At 45.5% G+C, this 18731-nt stretch overlaps 1 protein-coding gene across 4 annotated transcripts; it reads left to right on the top strand.

Annotated features, from left to right (window-relative positions):
• The first annotated feature begins 4272 nt into the window (after nucleotides 1-4272).
• Nucleotides 4273-15579, top strand: LOC149281180 (protein FAM168A-like). Of its 4 annotated transcripts, none has more exons than XM_089499530.1 (6): nucleotides 4276-4345; nucleotides 11789-11869; nucleotides 13148-13273; nucleotides 13744-13886; nucleotides 14924-15098; nucleotides 15467-15579. In XM_089499530.1, exons 1-6 carry the CDS (start codon nucleotides 4276-4278, stop codon nucleotides 15577-15579), a joined length of 708 nt encoding a protein of 235 aa, XP_089355656.1. The 4 variants fall into 4 exon arrangements, with proteins under 4 accessions (XP_089355658.1, XP_089355656.1, XP_089355655.1 ...); XM_089499529.1 differs by having other exon boundaries at nucleotides 13121-13273; XM_089499532.1 differs by lacking the exon at nucleotides 13148-13273 and having other exon boundaries at nucleotides 4273-4345.
• The last annotated feature ends 3152 nt before the right edge of the window (nucleotides 15580-18731 follow it).

The raw sequence follows: 18731 nt of genomic DNA, 5'->3' as shown, positions 1-18731 counted from the left end.
TCGTTATCGATTATAAAAATTATAATCCGACCTCAAACAGAGATCGGATTATAACACTAGAATCCAGATCCCCCGCAACGCTGCAGGGGACCTGGATTCCCCTCACTGTAGGCCAGTCTCTCACTTCCGTCTCTCTCCCCCTCCCATACACCCCTCTGACTCCTCCCCCCTCCCATACACCCCTCTGACTCCTCCCCCCTCCCATACATCACTCTGCCTCTCTACCCGGCTCTGTTACTGACTTCATAGAAGCCTCAGCGTAAGTGAAGGGCAGTAACGGAGGCTGTCTGTGCGCATCGTACAGACCCCCACCGGCTGACAGAGAATCATCCTCTCTGTCAGCCGGTGGGGGTCTGCATCGCACAGACAGCCTCCGTTACTCACCTTCACTTACGCTGAGGCTTCTATGAAGTCAGTAACGGAGCCGGGTAGAGAGGCAGAGCGGTGTATGGGAGGGGGGAGGAGTCAGAGGGGTGTATGGGAGCCACCCTCCCATACACCACTCTGGCTCCTCCCCCTCCCATACGGCACGCTGCCTCTCTACCCGGCTCCCTGGTGTCTTGTGAACCTCCCTTGCTGACAGGAGGCAGAGTGGAGTATGGGAGGGGGGAGGAGGCGGAGTGATGTATGGGAAGGGGGAGGAGGCGGAGTGGAGTATGGAAGGGGGGAGGAGGCAGAGTGGAGTATGGAAGGAGGGAGGAGGCGGAGTATGGGAGGGGGGAGGAGGCAGAGTGGAGTATGGGAGGGGGGAGGAGCCAGAGTGGTGTATGGGTGAGTTATAGTGGTGTATGGGGGGTATTATGAATTTCAGGGCATATAGGGGGTATAAGGCATATCGATATTAGGCATATCAGGGGGGCATAAAACATATCTGGGGTAAAAGGTATATCAGGGGGCTCAGTTGCATATCACTGGCATATGACGAGTATAAGGCATATCAGGGGGCACAGTGGAATCTGGCATATAAGAGGTATAAGGCATATATGGGGGCAGAGTGGCAAGCTGGGGGTCAGATGTGCATAACCGGGGGCAGTTTGGTAAATAAAAAAAATTTAAACAAGGCTTTTTTCTCATAGTTTTTATTAAATATGAAAAATAGTTAACATATGAATTAATATTTACTAATAACTTTGTATTAAAACCTAGTTTGAGAAACACAGTGTTTGGGTTCTTGTAGCTTTTATTATTATGTCAGTAAAATAAGAAGGTGAATAGCGAGAGGCCATTGCAATAAAGAGATGAAAGTGTAAATTGTACGTTTTTTATTACATTATTTTAAATTGAAAAAAAATTACATTTTTTTTATCCGATTAATCGAAAAAATAATCGGCCAACTAATCGATTATTAAAATAATCGTTAGTTGCAGCCCTAGTGTATATGTAGCGCCACCGTATTCAGGATTTCCCGTTACCTGAACCCTTATTTGCTGACATTCTCTGCTTTTCTACTACCATTTAATTTTTTTTTAAATTACATATATATATATTTTATTTTTTTTTATTAATGAATTAAATTTGATATATATGTATTACTTTTTTTTTTTTTTTTAAATGAAATTGTATTTATATATATATATATATGTGTATGTTTTGGTTTTTTGGCATTGAGTTTCGGGTCATTAAACTGTTCTGTTGCCCATATGCAAATATCAAGCTTTGCGTCAGCGTTGGTTGATGTTAGGAGCCGTGTAGTATTGACGGATGTGTTTAATGGGGAGGAATAATAATGACTGAGATGATCGGCGGCATATTTTTATACTGAATTGTAGCTCTAGTAATTCATTATTTATTATTATATTATTGCATATTTATATTGTTGTTGTTGATGATATGATTATTATTCCCGATATCGGTAGTAGCAGAAGTAATAACCACGTCAGTCCCCCCCCCTATGGCTGAACCTGTACGTCCTGGACTCCCCTCGGGGTGGGGGGGGTTTAATTTATTTTCATTTATTTAAAAAAAAAAAAAGAAAAGAAAAATCATCACTAAAAATAATTAAAATTAACGAAAAAGTGAGCTACGTGATGTCATTTTTCATTCGCTTTTGTAGATGAGTAAAAGATTTTTCATATAAAAGTCTGAATTCAATTTTCGCCCCTAACCACAAGCTCCAGCCGGCTGTTTAATACGTGCGGGTCGTGACTTTTCGTAGCTTTTACCTTTTTTTTTTTTTTCTTCTTTTTCTGTGTTTATCGGCGACCGCGTCGTTTTACGTGTAGATGGCGGTCCTGAGATCCGCCACCTAAAAAAAAAAAAAAAAAAATCTAAAAATAAAAAATCTTTGCCAAAAATTAGAAAATGACACGGCCTTGCGCATAGCCGCTAGGTACAGACGGACCCTTGGGAGGTATGGAGCCGTGTGCTTTGTTACCATTTCCAAGGTTGTCCTAATTTTGATGATAAATGTAAGGTTTTGTCTTTGTTCCTCTTATGTATGGGAATAAATGTATAGTTCCCGGCACGTCTGCCTCCCAGATCGTCTGCTGATATAACGCTTTTGTTGATCTCGTTCGTTATATATATATATATTATTTTTTTATTTTTTATTTTTTTTTCTCACGACATGGGGCTAAAAATAAACAGCTGATCCAGGGCCCTTAATGAGTGTGTATGAGGCACTAGACTGTCCCTTTAATGATCGGGGGGTCTGTATGAGACACTAGACTGTCTCTTTAATGATCGGGGGGTCTGTATGATACACTAGACTGTCTCTTTAATGATCGGGGGTCTGTATGAGACACTAGACTGTCTCTTTAATGATCAGGGGGTCTGTAAGGGACACTAGACTGTCTCTTTAATGATCGGGGGGTCTGTATGAAGCACTAGACTGTCCCTTTAATGATCAGGGGGTCTGTATGGGAGACTAGACTGTCTCTTTAATGATCAGGGGGTCTGTAAGGGACACTAGACTCTCTTTAATGATCGGGGGGTCTGAATGAGGCACTAGACTGTCCCTTTAATGATCAGGGGGTCTGTATGGGAGACTAGACTGTCTCTTTAATGATCAGGGGGTCTGTATGAGACACTAGACTGTCCCTTTAATGATCGGGGGGTCTGTATGAGGCACTAGACTGTCCCTTTAATGATTGGGGGGGGTCTGGATGAGGCACTAGACTGTCCCTTTAATGATCGGGGGGTCTGTATGGGACACTAGACTGTCTCTTTAATGATCAGGGGGTCTGTAAGGGACACTAGACTGTCTCTTTAATGATCGGGGGGTCTGTATGAAGCACTAGACTGTCCCTTTAATGATCAGGGGGTCTGTATGGGAGACTAGACTGTCTCTTTAATGATCAGGGGGTCTGTAAGGGACACTAGACTCTCTTTAATGATCGGGGGGTCTGAATGAGGCACTAGACTGTCCCTTTAATGATCAGGGGGTCTGTATGGGAGACTAGACTGTCTCTTTAATGATCAGGGGGTCTGTATGAGACACTAGACTGTCCCTTTAATGATCGGGGGGTCTGTATGAGGCACTAGACTGTCCCTTTAATGATTGGGGGGGGTCTGGATGAGGCACTAGACTGTCCCTTTAATGATCGGGGGGTCTGTATGGGACACTAGACTGTCTCTTTAGCAGTCGGGGGTCTGTATGAGGCACGACTGTCTCTTTAATGATCTCACTCACATTCTGTTGCTCTCTCTGTCATCATGGTGATTTTTTTTTTTTTACCTTTTTTATTTTTGGGGGAATGTTTTTTCCCCTAAAGCAGAAACACATGTGGAATGTAACGGGATGATGTAATCGCGCAGGTTACCGGAGGCCGGAGCAGCGGCCCTTCCTCAGGCCTCTCTCATATCTCAAGGGCCACATGAGAATTTGTGGTCAGGTGTTTTGCACTCTTACCTTTTGCAACGTACTCCTCCGCGGCACAAACCTTTTTGGGATAAATATACAGAATATAAGGGCTCTACGTATTTATAGTCTTTCTGTCCACAGGGACTCCCTGCAACAATGTAACCGGGGGGTTATCAGCCATCATATGCACATTGGTGCCAAATATTTACATGATGATGTCACACACTGCGTCATGAGTGATGCAATCAGTACTTTGTCGCAACCTAGAGCCAGCTTCTCGGATACCAAAGTTTCGTGGGTTGGTGAGCCCTCCGATGAAAGAACAAACGATATAATAGAAATAAAATGACAATGTTTATGCGATATTATATACATAGGAATACGGAATATGATATAAAACATTTCTGGGTCGCTTTACTGCCTTTGCGTTAATCTCGCTGTTCCTTGCCTTTCAGATCTCTTCGTCTTCCGCGATGAATCCTGTTTACAGCCCTGTGCAGCCCGGGGCCCCCTACGGAAACCCCAAAAACATGGCCTACGCAGGTACACTTTTCAGTCTACTCTCTGCCGATAATAATTACCAGCAAAACCACAAAGTGACAACTAACGGGTATGCAATAAAAAAATAATAATAATAATAAAAAAGGAACGGGTGAAATGCATTGAGAAATCTCCAGGGTCCGCCGTCTGGGGAACCGAGAAGCCGACGTGGAACGTTCAGCTTTATTCTTCGTACAGCTGGTATCTCCAAAGATCATCACGACTGATATATATTTATATTTATATATATAATCGCTTTTTACCAAGTGTTTGCGTGTGTTTTATATTTTATTATTTTTAAATACACTACCGTTCCAGAGTTTGGGGTCACTTAGGAATGTCCTTGTTTTTTCCCCATTAAAATAACATGAAACGTATCAGAAATCCAGCGCAGACGGGGTTAATGTTCTTAATGACTATTATAGCTGGAAACGGTTGGTTTTTAATGGAATCTCTTTAAAGTGTACAGATGGCCCTTTATCACTCCTGTGTCCCGACGGCCCTTTATCACTCCCATCACTCCTGTGTCCCGACGGCCCTTTATCACTCCCATCACTCCTGTGTCCCGACGGCCCTTTATCACTCCCATCACTCCTGTGTCCCGATGGCCCTTTATCACTCCCATCACTCCTGTGTCCCGACGGCCCTTTATCACTCCCATCACTCCTGTGTTCCAACGGCCCTTTATCACTCCCATCACTCCTGTGTTCCAACGGCATGTTGGGTTCGCTGATCCAAGTTTACGTTTTTTAAAGGCCGATTGATGGTTAGAAACCCTTTTTGCGATTGTTGCAGCCAGAAATCTCCTTGTTTTTCATGAAAATATCTGAGTGACCCCACACTTTTATATGACGCCGGTGACCCCGTGGTTATTTAGGCGCACAATTAAAATACTGGCCTTTCGCTATATGTATTGTGAGCAGTGAAGCGAGGGGGGTGATCTCCGCTGACCGTACTAAGCTGTCCAAGATCGCGTCTTTATCAGGGAATGGATTTAATACGCAGTATCTGGCGCGCTTAATTATAAGCGATACGGACACTTAGAAGAATAACGGGCGAGCCGGTCTTTAAGAAACAATATTGATGACTTTGCAAGACATTCCTTATACATGGGAAGTATTGACGTTTTTTTTATTATTTTTATTATTTATTTATTTTATTTTACCGGTTAATTAGCCAGGATTAACGGCCGCCCTGTTGTTGTGGGAGTTGTTATCATTGATTAGCTTTTACAGACCGTTGTCACATAAGCCCCTGTTAATGGCGTGGGGATAAAGGAATCCGATTCCGAAGAATCCCCCTTGGATCTCTGCGAAGGGCTGCTAGGTAACCATCGCCTCGGCGCGGGAGACGGTGATCAATTCTGTCAATATTAGCCTGCGTTGGTATGTGGGGGGTATCGGGGGGCCGCACCTCGGACGTCTCACGGTGACAGCTTAGGTCTGTATACGCAATCGAGCGTCCCGTTTAATATACGAGACCCCGACGTGTTTAGCGCGGGAACGGCCGTGGCAGATCTTTATGATTCCCCGTCCTGCCGCATTGTCCTTGGAGTTCTCTGCGTAAGCCGCGCTCCTTGCGTGCGGGGGCTGTGTCTATAAAGCGCTCTTACTTCTTCGCTTTATCACCAAAGGCCTGGATATAATGTAAAGATGTTTTACTATACTTGGATGGTGGTGGATAAGTGGAACAGCCTCCCAGCAGAAGTGGTAGAGGGTAATCCAGTGAGGGGATTAAACATGCATGGGATAGACATACAGCTCCTGAATCTAAGACGAGACCAACGACTGATTAAGGTTTGAGTCGTTACAGCAGGAGAAACGGGTGACTAGCCGGGGGCCGGATGGGGCCGATCTGCCGACAGACTCTGTTTCTACGTCCTAATAACCCGGATAGAATAGTGTCCCTTGTTTGTTTTGTATATCCTATAATTAATATTAATCATCAGTCGGATTTTCCCAAGGCATCCGGATTCATTCAGCGCGTTGGATTTGTGTTTATTTGGTCGGGAAGGCAATGAAATTGTTGCCGGTCTCGGTGACAAAGGGGTTAAGCAGCGAGGAATCTGTCGGCTATTCTGGGTCTCTGCCGGCCAGGCGTCCTTGGGGGGGGGCGGGGCCAGAATCCTAATATCTCTGCGGCTCGGAATGATTTATTACATCGCCCGGTGACTTGGCAGCGGCGAAATAAATGAGATCCGAAAGGCTTCTCTCTGTGCCTCCTTCGCTGCTCCTACCTTTTCCTGCCAAGGCCGGGTCCCTATTACTATATATTGATTTATATAGCGCCCCCATATGCCACAGCGCTGTACAAAGGGTAAACAGGACATGAGTGGGGCTTCACGCAACATTTTGTCTCATAGGAGCTTACAATCTAATGACAAGCCGATCATTAATACTGATGTAACGCTGCCGGGGCCGCTATCTGGTGTATCTGTTAAAGAGGCTCTCCCGTCGTCTTTTATTCCTTTTATCCGATTAAGAATAAGTTTCAAAAAAATGTATCCTTATCATGCTGCCTGTGGGGAACAATGGAATGGCTCGGTCTTAATCACACAGCCGGACAGTGTTGGATTTAACCCTTTCGCTCCGTGCTGAGCAGTGTGTTTCCGCGCTGGCAGCAGGCAGATCACATGCTGGTTTTCGGGAATTGTCCCGTGGGGTAGGTATTTCCCCTCCTCTGTCACACGGGGGGGGGGGGGGCGCTATTATCCTCCAGTCTTTATATCTGTTACCATAATAACCGGCGAAGCTGCAGCGGCAATCTGTGGAAAATTGTGTGAAAGCCATATCTTCATTCTATTTATAGTTTGTGTCCCCGTTACCGTGGAGACACCGGTGACATGGAGTGGTCTGTATAAATGATCAAACGCGTTGTTTAGGTGACATAGTGTGTGTCGCATTAAACACTTTACAGATCTCTGGTCAGACCTCACCAAGGGTATCGGGGGCAGTTCTGGAGACCCCATCTCTAAAAGGATGCGGTAACATTGGAGAGAGTTCAGAGGAGACGACTGGAATAGCGAACGGTTTGCAGGATAAAAGTAATCCGAAAAGATTAATGGATCTTAGAATCTCCAGCTAGGGAGAGAGGAGGGAGCGAGGGGATGGAAGGGAAGAGAGGAGGGAGCGAGGGGATGGAAGGGGAGAGAGGAGGGAGCAAGGGGATGGAAGGGAGAGAGGAGGGAGCGAGGGGATGGAAGGGGAGAGAGGAGGGAGCGAGGGGATGGAAGGGAGAGAGGAGGGAGCGAGGGGATGGAAGGGAGGGAGCGAGGGGATGGAAGGGAGAGAGGAGGGAGCGAGGGGATGGAAGGGGAGAGAGGAGGGGATGGAAGGGGAGAGAGGAGGGAGCGAGGGGATGGAAGGGAGCGAGGGGATGGAAGGGGAGAGAGGAGGGAGCGAGGGGATGGAAGGGGAGAGAGGAGGGAGCGAGGGGATGGAAGGGGAGAGAGGAGGGAGCGAGGGGATGGAAGGGAGAGAGGAGGGAGCGAGGGGATGGAAGGGAGAGAGGAAGGAGCGAGGGGATGGAAGGGAGAGAGGAGGGAGCGAGGGGATGGAAGGGAGAGTGAGGAGGTGGGGTGGGAGAGAGATTTAAATACATGAAGGGATTTAACAAAGTACTGGAGGGAAGTTACAACAAGAGACCGGAATCTCACACTAGAGGTTATTTTGATCTCTAGTATTTGCAGTGTGATTTGCCCCAGCCGAGGGTAATAAGTCTGTTCAGAAGCAAACAAAGCTTGACCTTGAAAACATTTTTCAGGATTATATATATTCCAAAGATTGCATTTGTTGCTGTGGCGATAAAACATCTTTTCACTCTTTTGAGACATATTTGCTCTTAAAGGAGCTGTTAGTAGATCCTGGGAGACATTCGCTTAATGGCGTGGCACGCCCTCTTGTCTGATCACCCGCTGTCGGTGGTCACCGGCTTCGATGTGTCGGTGTTGATCTGAATGCCGGAAAGGAGGTTGTGACGTTCCCTACCCGCGGTGCCGAGCGTCTTAGATTGGTCTCGTCTTAGACATACGGCTCCTGAATCTATCCCATGCATGTTTAATACCCTCACTGTATTACCCTCTACCACCTCTGCTGGGAGGAAGATCCACACCTCTACCACCCTCTCAGTAAAGTAAAATGTCCTTAGATTCTATCTCCGCTTCTGACTCAATCCTCTCCCCAACCTTGAAATATTCTGCAAACAGCAGCGTCGTGCGGTATAAATGGCTGCTTTCACCTCGGAGAGCACTAAAGGATGTTGAATGACCGCCCCGCATCTCCCCAAACCGGGACGCCGCCGTTTATTATTATTCCTCATAAATTAAAAAGATATGTTTTTATAAATATCGCTCTGTTTTCTTTTTTGCCGTTGTATGATTCTCGCTCTGTTATCTGATCCCTGATCTACTAAACCCCCCCCCCCGACTCCTTATCATACTGCCTGTGGGGCACAATAGAACGGCTCGGTCTTAATCATCCAACCAGACTCTCTGACTAATGAATGTCTATGGAGGAACGGACTTCATTAGCATCGCCATAAAGCATCAGCTCAGTGCGGTGTTGGAGCCGGGAAAGTCACCCAAAATATCACATGACTGACAGCAGCGGCGGCTCCAGGTCTGCAGATAGAGAGTTTATTGGGGCAAAATGAGTTAAATCCGAAGCTGACATCCGAACCCGTTTCCTCTGGCTTGCTCGTCGTACCTGCGCGGCGCGGTGGCTGCCAGACGGACGCCTCTTTTCTGCCAGCGTCAATTAGAGAGGAAACGTCTCAAAGCGACACGACTCTCTCGATAACCCTCGCTTGTCGGCAGCATTTATATGAAACAAGTACTTCCCTGCTGCAGCTGGCATCACAGGCCCATTATTAACACAATAGTTACGCTGGAAAAACTTACGCTTCTATTGGCTTCAGCATTTTTTATTAAAAAAACCGTATATATTCAGTGTGAAATTTAATGATTTATCGGATTGGATCGACGTCCCGTAAGAGGGCTTTTATTTATTTTAAATTTTTTACATTTATAGAATCAAACTACGGTATTTTTTTTATTCTTCATGGTCCAAAAAGTTAATTTTTTTTTTTTTTAATGGCATTCTCTCGCTGGAAGAGGTTCATGTTCACAATATTTATTTTATTATATTCTTCTAAAATTTTCATCTTTTATTTTGTATTGTTTTTTAGATCCCCCTCCCCCCTCCGATTATTGAGATTTTTATTATTATTTATTTTAATTAATAGAGGCTTTGACTTAAATCAAACCAGGCCTTTAAGGGGACCCTATAGCAGCTTTAGCCTAACTAACTACTTTAATATTCTTTAAACCTACAAAATGACTTCCCTTTGGGAGAAGCTGCAGCCTCCAGCTCAGTCCGATGTATCCCACCAATGATTGGCAGCATCCATTCCCGTGGGACCCTGGAGCGGCACGGTGGTCTGTATCTCACGCGTCCGGACAGATTCTCCGGAACCCCCTCCATACGTTTGTACGGTGGACCCCATGAAAATGTAAGGGGGGGGGCGACGCGACCATCGTAGGGCTGGAGGGTCTTTAATCCCAGTCGGTGAGACGGACGTTTTTATCATCTGTTAAGCGAAGAGAATTACAAATGGAATTCTCTTTTTATCTGCCGAGTTATAAATGCTTTATAACGCCGCCTCGCTCTGCAGGATTTCATTAACAGTCGCCCGGGGGGGGGGTTCTGGAAGAGAATTGATAAGGAATTCCACCTGAGCTGTCGTCAAAGCGCACACCCTGGCCAGAGCGTCCCCGTAACTCCTAATATACTATAAGAGATGGGGTGCAGGAGAAGGGTCATATACATATAGGGGCACCGCATAGCCATCGTATTATTAAAGTGCACATGATGGCATGATAACCCCCCCCCCCGGCGCTGTATACAGTAATATAACCCCCCCGGCGCTGTATACAGTAATATAACCCCCCCGGCGCTGTATACAGTAATATAACCCCCCCGGCGCTGTATACAGTAATATAACCCCCCGGCGCTGTATACAGTAATATAACCCCCGGCGCTGTATACAGTAATATAACCCCCCGGCGCTGTATACAGTAATATAACCCCCCGGCGCTGTATACAGTAATATAACCCCCCGGCGCTGTATACAGTAATATAACCCCCGGCTCTGTATACAGTAATATAACCCCCAGCGCTGTATACAGTAATATAACCCCCCCGGCGCTGTATACAGTAATATAACCCTCCGGCGCTGTATACAGTAATAACCCCCCAGTGCTGTATACAGTAATATAACCCCCGGCGCTGGATACAGTAATATAAACCCCCACCCCGGTGCTGTATACAGTAATATTACCCCCCCGGCGCTGTATACAGTAATATAACCCCCCACCGCTGTATACAGTAATATAACCCCCCAGCGCTGGATACAGTAATATAACCCCCCAGCGCTGTATACAGTAATATAACCCCCCCGCGCTGTATACAGTAATATAACCCCCAGCGCTGTATACAGTAATATAACCCCCCAGCGCTGTATACAGTAATATAACCCCCTGCGCTGTATACAGTAATATAACCCCCCAGCGCTGTATACAGTAATATACCCCCCCAGCGCTGTATACAGTAATATAACCCCCCAGCGCTGTATACAGTAATATAACCCCCCAGCGCTGTATACAGTAATATAACCCCCCCAGCCATGTATACAGTAATATAACCCCCAGTGCAGATCTAGGGCCGTCGTTGCTGTCAGTTATGTGATATTTTGGGTGACTTTCCCGGCTCAAACACCGCACTGAGCTGACACTTTATGGCGATGCTAATGAAGTCCGTTCCTCCATAGACTTTCATTAGTCAGAGAGTCCGGCTAGGAGATTAAGACACAGCCATTCTATTGTTCCCCACAGGTAGTATGATAAGGAGTCTGGGGGGAGGGGTTGTCTGCTAGAATACAGTCAGATAAAATTCCCCACTTTACTTCCGTCACAGTCTGGGCCCCTCGGACCCCCGCGTGTGATCGCGTGTCACGTGTGATCGCGTCTCTGGAGATATGACATGAACACAGAAGGTTCTGCCGCGTAGCCGCCTCGATGCGCTTATATCACGGATATTCCGCGCGAGAATTATTTGAGTTGTCATGGCAACCAGTTCCGTAATAAGGTTCGCAAAGGGGGCTTCCTGAGGAATGCTGATAACACGGCTTATACCCGTATTACACGCGCAGAACACGAGCCCCCCGGCGCACGCTTTTCCCCTGAGCCGCTCTTATCTGCTGTATTGATTCAGAGCTCGGTGGTCCCGTCTAGGGCCCGAGACGTGCGGCTTCTCTACAAGGACCGGGACTCGTTCCAGCCTCCAAAAATCCAAACCCTTTAACTCCCAGCCAGCCCCGCACCAGCGATCCCGACGCATGCCGATTATACCATATGTTCTGACGATCGTGATTTTTTGTCTTTGCCTCCAGGTTACCCTGCTGGATACCCCGCGGCCGCTCCTGCCTACAACCCCAACATGTATGCCACCAGCAGCCCAGGCTACGCCCCAGGTAAGGGAACCCTCTTCAGCCCTCTGACCTTCAATGACCCCGAACGTCCGCAGCCCACCGTCTCTCCCGGTGGGCATCTGTGCCGGCGCTCTATCTGCCGCCTCCGCATAGGTTGCTGTATAAGTGTTTGGCGAGTGTCCGGACTCGGCCCCCGTCTCCGGGTCAATCTCACGGGGCGCCCACCTTTTATTTTGGCGGATTGTATGACGTTTGCTGCATCTGTATTGTTTTCCATAGGTGGTAACGCAAGGGTTAATTTGCTCTCATTTTTTGTGGGGTTTCTAATTCATAAAAAGTCCAGCCGAACTTCTGTAAATGGAGAGAAATTGTGATAAATCGGGGCTCGTAAGCGGCTGCGCCAGGCGGCTCCGGCCCCGCGGGATAAATGTCACAGCGTGCAGCGAGAAAAGACAGAAATGAGATCACCGCCCCGATGAGCGGCCGCCCAGCGCGCGGCCCGGAAAAATACCGGATTGGCTCACGCACCACTTTTCACATGGGCTGTTTAACCCCTTCAGTGCAATCGTATGAAAATTGTTCTAGCTCTAGATCTGAATGTACCAGCGGCGACGGCCATCTAAGCCAATACATCAGGACTCGGCCCAGAAGCTTACAATCTAGAGATCGCTAGATCCGCAAAACCGTACAACTGGATTTTATGAAACCAGACGCTACGTCCATCCGCAGAAATCATCTGTTTCCATTAAGTGCTTCTGTCCCGTAATGAGCTGGGAGCTTCGTACAAATGACCAAAACTCCCAATACTCTGGTGAAACGGGTTCCGCCTCCCAGCGGAGGCTTCTCGCGCGTCCTGCGATCGCCCCGACGACGGACGTGGAAGCGCGGCTGCCTTCTGAGCTGAACGCGGAGCCGGAGCTTATTCGAAGGACTTCTAATCGGGGCTCCGAGACGCTTCTGCCGAGAGACCTACGGGGGGCCGCTGGCTCCGTACCCGACGGGGGATGGGATTCACGCAGAGTCTGCTCCGCATGGCCGTCAGCTGGTACCATAAACACTCGGGTGCCTCCTGCGCTGGGCTTTGGACACGGGGGTATTTAATGTGTGGATTTACTAATACCCCAAAAACCCCCGCAATCTGTGTTTCCACCCCATCTGCATTCTGTATGCCCCCCCCCCAGGAACAATAATATAAAATATACAATGGCACCGACTCTGCGACCAAATGTATAATTCCAGTAATATATATCGGGCAATGCCCCCATATATTAATATATATATTTATTATGTGTAAACACCGCTTTTTGTCTTGTTTTAAAGCGACCCTTTTGATGAAACAAGCCTGGCCGCAGACGTCTTCATCTTGTGCCAACGAGGGCACCTTCCACCTCCCCGTGGACACCGGGACAGAGAATCGCACGTACCAGGCCTCCTCCGCCGCTTTCAGTAAGTAACGCGTTTTACTCCGTTACTTTTTCCTGCGTGTAAATCGCCAAACGGCCGCAAACGTACCGAAAACAGCGGCGAGCCGATGAGTCCGTCGGCGGCCCCCACGCAGAGCTCGCGATTACGTTATATTCCGATTTTTTGCGTGACTGACGCTCTGTGCCGGCGGCTATGGAGGGCCGCATTCCCCTGCGCACCATTAGCTCTCTCGGCAGCCATTAAAGAGGCCAATAGCAAGAAGGTCAAATACCGGCCAAGGGCATCTCCAAGGAGATTGTTTTATTTTCCCCAGGACCTGGTAGGCGGACTCCAGCCCGGGGGCCGCGGAGGAATTAACAAACATTTTGTGTTATCTCTCGCCTGCTTTGAAAGTGTTCTTCAGCAGTGGTGTTGAAAGAGTTAATGTGCGAGTGCAGTTGCTCTTCGTGTTTGGCTGTTAACCTTTTGTTTTTCCTCCCCTCTTGTCGTAGGGTACACTGCCGGGACTCCATATAAAGTCCCCCCAACTCAGAGCAACAGCGCACCTCCGCCCTATTCTCCCTCCCCAAACCCTTACCAAACCGCAATGTATCCCATCAGAAGTGCCTACCCACAGCAGAACCTGTATGCCCAGGTACGTGGAGCCCCGGGCCCTCGGCCACGCACACTCAAACGCCCCGCTATCCCTGCGCATGCACACTATTCATTTTTTTTTTTTTTGTTCCCCCCCAAAAAAAATTACCTGAAAGGGTTCCTACAAAAATCAACATCAAAAATATCCTTTAAAGTAACTCAAAAAAAAACTACCAAAAAAATTAACCCAAAAATATTATCCTTTAAAGTAACTCAGAAAAAAAAATACCAAACAAATTATCCTTTAAAGTAACTCCAAAAAATACCCCAAAAAATTTACCTAAAAATATTATCCTTTAAAGTAACTCCAAAAAATTGTTTCTAAAAAAATAAAAAATACTAAAGCTGAAAAATAGTTAATTAAAAAATATTAACCTAAAAAAAAATCTAAAACAACTAAAATGTTGCCTAAAAATTGTTACTATAAAATTGTCCTAAAAAGAATATTTACCTAAGAAAGAGTTCCTAAAACAAGTATTTTTTATGAATTACCTAAAATAACTTACCTTACAATACTTTTTAGGAAACATTTATTAAAAAAAAAAAATACCTTAAAAAAAATTGTAGAAAAAAATTACCCTACTAAAAATAGTCCCTAATATTAACCAAAAATATTTACCTTCTAGTTCTAACCCCCCCCAAAAAAAGATTCCGAAAAATATTAAAAATTAACCTAAAAAAAACCAAAAATAGTTCCTATAAAATGACTGTCCTATAAACATTTACCAAAAAATAGTTCTTAAAACAATTAACCCCCCCAAAAAATTTCCTAAAAAATAATTTAGCTAAAAATGATTAATCAACGTGTGGGAATAGGGAATATGCCTGAAAAATCCGGAAAAGATCTCGCCCCCCGGCAACCAACCGCTTTACGGAAACCTGGAAGTAAATATTGCCCCGACGTGGGGTTTGTTGTGTCGTTCCGGGTTGGTGGCAGCTCTGCTGGGTTCTAGATCCGTTCTAGCAGTTGTTGCCCCTACAGTAGTTTATTATTATTATTATATCTTTATTAATATTTCTATATATTTTTGTTTCTAGGGCGCCTACTACACACAGCCTGTTTACGCGGCCCAGCCACACGTTATTCACCATACCACGGTGGTCCAACCCAACAGCATTCCCTCCGCCATCTACCCGGCCCCAGTACCCGCTCCCAGAACTAACGGCGTGGCCATGGGCATGGTCGCCGGAACCACCATGGCAATGTCTGCAGGTGAGTCCGCGAGCCTCCGCCCCGGGTGACTGAGCCAGGATTTAAAATAAAACCCAATATACATAGGTTTTTTTGTAAAAAATGTCTTTTGTCTTGTTTTGAGTAGTGTTTTTTTGTTTGTTTGGTTTTTTTTGCTTTTTTTTTTTCTAGTTTAGTTTTTTTTTGTTTTGTGTTGTAACAAATCAGTGATTCGTTATTTGATTATTCACTTACGAAAAAAGAACAGCGATTCCTATTCTTATGGAATGCTTAGAATTTGCTGATTATTGGTTAACGTCTCCTTTTATTTTTAGTTTTTACTGCTGGTTAGTGACATCGCCTCCTCTCTGTCTGCTGTTATAAAGCCGCCTTCTTTGTCTCCATTGCAGGTACCTTGCTGACTACCCCACAGCACACTGCAATAGGAGCGCATCCAGTCTCTGTGCCGACATACAGAGCCCAAGGAACGCCAACCTACAGCTACGTACCTCCCCACTGGTAAAGTCGCCGGCCTGTCCATGTAAGTAGCTCTCCCCGTGGCGCTCCTAGCTCTCCGTGCTGCGCTTTTACTGGCCAATAACAGCTGAGGATAGACAAGCCAGAGACCTATGGGGACACCTTGTGGCTCCTCGGTGTTACTGCTTTTATTGCAAGTGCTTAAAGGTCCGCTCCAGCCCTGTTGTGCACCAAGCGCAGCAGCCTCCCAGCGGAGGTGGTGGAAGATAATAACGTGAATACATTTCGAAATGCATGGGATAGGCGTATGGCTCCTAAATCCACGACAGCATTAAGGATTGAGTCTTTACAGAAGGAAAAGCAGGCAGACTAGATGGGCCTAGTGGCTCTGATCCGTAGTCCGGTTCTATGTTTCTGTGTTATTACACATACATTTAGCGTGTTTGTTTTTCCCCCCTCAGGTCTAGAGTCAAACATTGTATGCAACCTACTCGAGTCTTACTTCAGGTGCCGGAGCAACGCAACGCCTGCACCGACATTGTCTGCAAGAACAAAACAAGGAAACAAACAAACAAAAAAAAAAAAAAAAGTGCAAGGGTCACTTTATTATTATTATTTAGTGTTTTTTAGTTTTTAAAAAAAAGCTGCTTTTCAAAAACTTCCACTTTTTTATTTTTAAAAATTTCCATCCCAAGTTGCTTACGTTGCATGTTTGTAGTTCTGTTCTAGCAGAGGGATAGCAGAGCCGTCTCGGGTCGGCCGAACCAACTGCTTCATTCATCCGTAATGCAATTCAGCGCTACACAGACTGTTTTTTAATTTGCAAAAATCATTGCGATTTTATTATTTCTATTTTTGTGTTGAACTAGTACCGTTTTTAAATATTTTTTTTTTATTATTGTCCTACATATGCAACAAGGTACACTACATAGCTTTTTTTTATTATTTCCTAAATATATGGTTACTTTTCAAACATTCGTAAGAACAGATGAAAATGGTGTCTTCCAAAACTATTGCAAATGGATTATGTCTAAAATAGTAATATGTAGTGAACCTTTTTTCTTTTTTTATTATAATTTTTTCTCCCATGTAATTTTGTTTAAATAGGAAAACTACAGACGCATCACCAAGATTTTTTTTACATTTTTTTTTGTATTGTATTTTGTTAAATTAATTTTTTTTTTATTTACAATTTTTATTTTATTTACTTTTTTTTTTTTTTTTTTTTAACTTGCAATGAAACTCAAGGCTGCTACACCAGGTTTTCTTAGAGAAAGATAGAGTGATTCTGAGATGACCACAATTCTGTAAAAGCCACTGGTATCTTTAAAAGCACAAAGCACCCTGTTGTACGTAACTGCCGTTCATTTCTACCACCGGAGGAGGGGGGTATTTTTTTTTAAATTTTTTTTATTAACCCCTCCGCAAGTTTTCCATCAAACCCCTCCTCCTCTTTCCAAACCAAAACAGGGCCACCGTCTTTTTTTCCCCGCAAAGTAAGCCAATTACACGGAGTATCGTGTTATAAGGAAATAATACGCTGGGGGGGAGGGGCGTCCGTGATGGTGTTTTAATATAGACGATGACTTGTTTTTTTTGTTGTTCTTTTGTGATTATACAATGTTATACTAGGAGACCTAAATGTTTTATTAATACCCCAGCTATTAGTTTGCATGTACGGGGACAGTGTTTAGGCTGTAATTGATTCAGTAATGTACGGTAGCCCTTATGCACCGGTTTTCTGCCGTTTCCGACGAACGGTCGATTTCACATGTGATTAAAAAAAAAAAAAAGGGAAATTCTGTTTAGTGAATGGCTTCGTTCTACGCCGGCGGGTATCCTACCTCTGCTGCTTTCAGTGAAGCGCCCCTGTGTGTACGGCATGGTTTATTTTTTTTCGGGGGCTGTTTTTTAAGCGCGGGTTGCTGAATCACAGGCTATTGTATATGGTGCTCCAAGAGATATAACAATAAAGTATTTGCCGGTTCCACCTCTCCTTCATCCCTTTCCTAGGCGCTATTCAGATCCGCTTTCTATTGAAAAGACCTCTTATTCCTGGCGTGAAAAAAAAAATGGCGTCCAGACTGCAAAAAGTTGTGTTGGACGTAGAAGGATCCCATGATCTGTTATCTCGGGTCTCCTTTTAAACTTAGTTCTTAGTTCTTCGTCCATTTCTTATCCAGAGACCTTGGCTTGTGTTTGAAGTCATACAAGTCAGGCGGCTCTAGCGGGCTTTAAGAACCCACCGGCTTGGAATAGCGTTCCGTTATTCCGGAATCTTGTCTGTATGGAACCCGTTGATGCATAAAAACCCGTCTATGCGTTTAATTGGAAATAAACATTGGGCTCTCCTGGATGTCTTGCATCACCCCGTAACTTATGACATCATTTTTATCAGCCGTTAGACATTTGGCGGCTTTCCGGGGCTGCTGGGTGTTTAAGGGGCAGGCATTGCTAAGATATCGTCAGCAAACTCAAACGCCCATCAGGAGGCAGCCGCGATGGCCCTGGGGGTATTATAACAGCCGAACACCAGATTTAACGACCCCGGATGGTGTTAGAGCGACTTGTCGTGTTTTATGGCAGCTTCTGCAAGCCGGCCGGGCCTTGCAGGACTTCTAGGAGAGGCCTTGAGTCGTACGCGTGTTGGGTAGAAGCGTCCCATCCATGCGCCGGGTTCGGTACCGACTTATCAACGCAAACCAAGGCAGAAGGAGATGGGGAGAAGGGATTAGGGGGAAGTGGCAAGCGGTAAGGGACACAATAGCAATACATTGTTGCCTGCTGGAGGTAGAGTTCCTTACCGCTTCGCGATGAGCTGCAAGTGACAGAAACCGGAGAAAGACACGGTACATCCAAAAAAAAAAAAAAAAATAGGCATTTCATGAAGGACGGATTAGGATAAAGCAATATGTTCGTAGAAATGTACAAATGTTTGAACTCTTTTGCTTTTGGGGAGAGCTTCGCCCTTCAGGGGCCAAAGAGTCCGACTTTCTTAGTGTTACCGAGACGAGTCGATAAGTATCAGTATTTGTACTTGTACAAAGAGTCTTGACGCGTTCGGGGCGTTCAGGGATTAACTCTGCCGCCGCGGTGTCACGGTATATATCTGCGCTATTATCATTAAAAAAAACAATAACGTGTGCTTTGATTCTGTTTGTATTTGTTGGATTTTTTTCTTGTCACTTTGTTTACTGC

The sequence above is a fragment of the Sceloporus occidentalis genome, unplaced genomic scaffold (genome assembly GCF_023333645.1).
Source record: "Sceloporus occidentalis isolate IW3139 unplaced genomic scaffold, rSceOcc1.0.p SCAF_137, whole genome shotgun sequence".
Classification (NCBI taxonomy): Eukaryota; Metazoa; Chordata; class Lepidosauria; order Squamata; family Phrynosomatidae; genus Sceloporus; species Sceloporus occidentalis.
The sequence above is the reverse complement of the archived record's forward strand: the minus strand, read 5'-3'. Positions and strand labels throughout refer to the sequence as shown.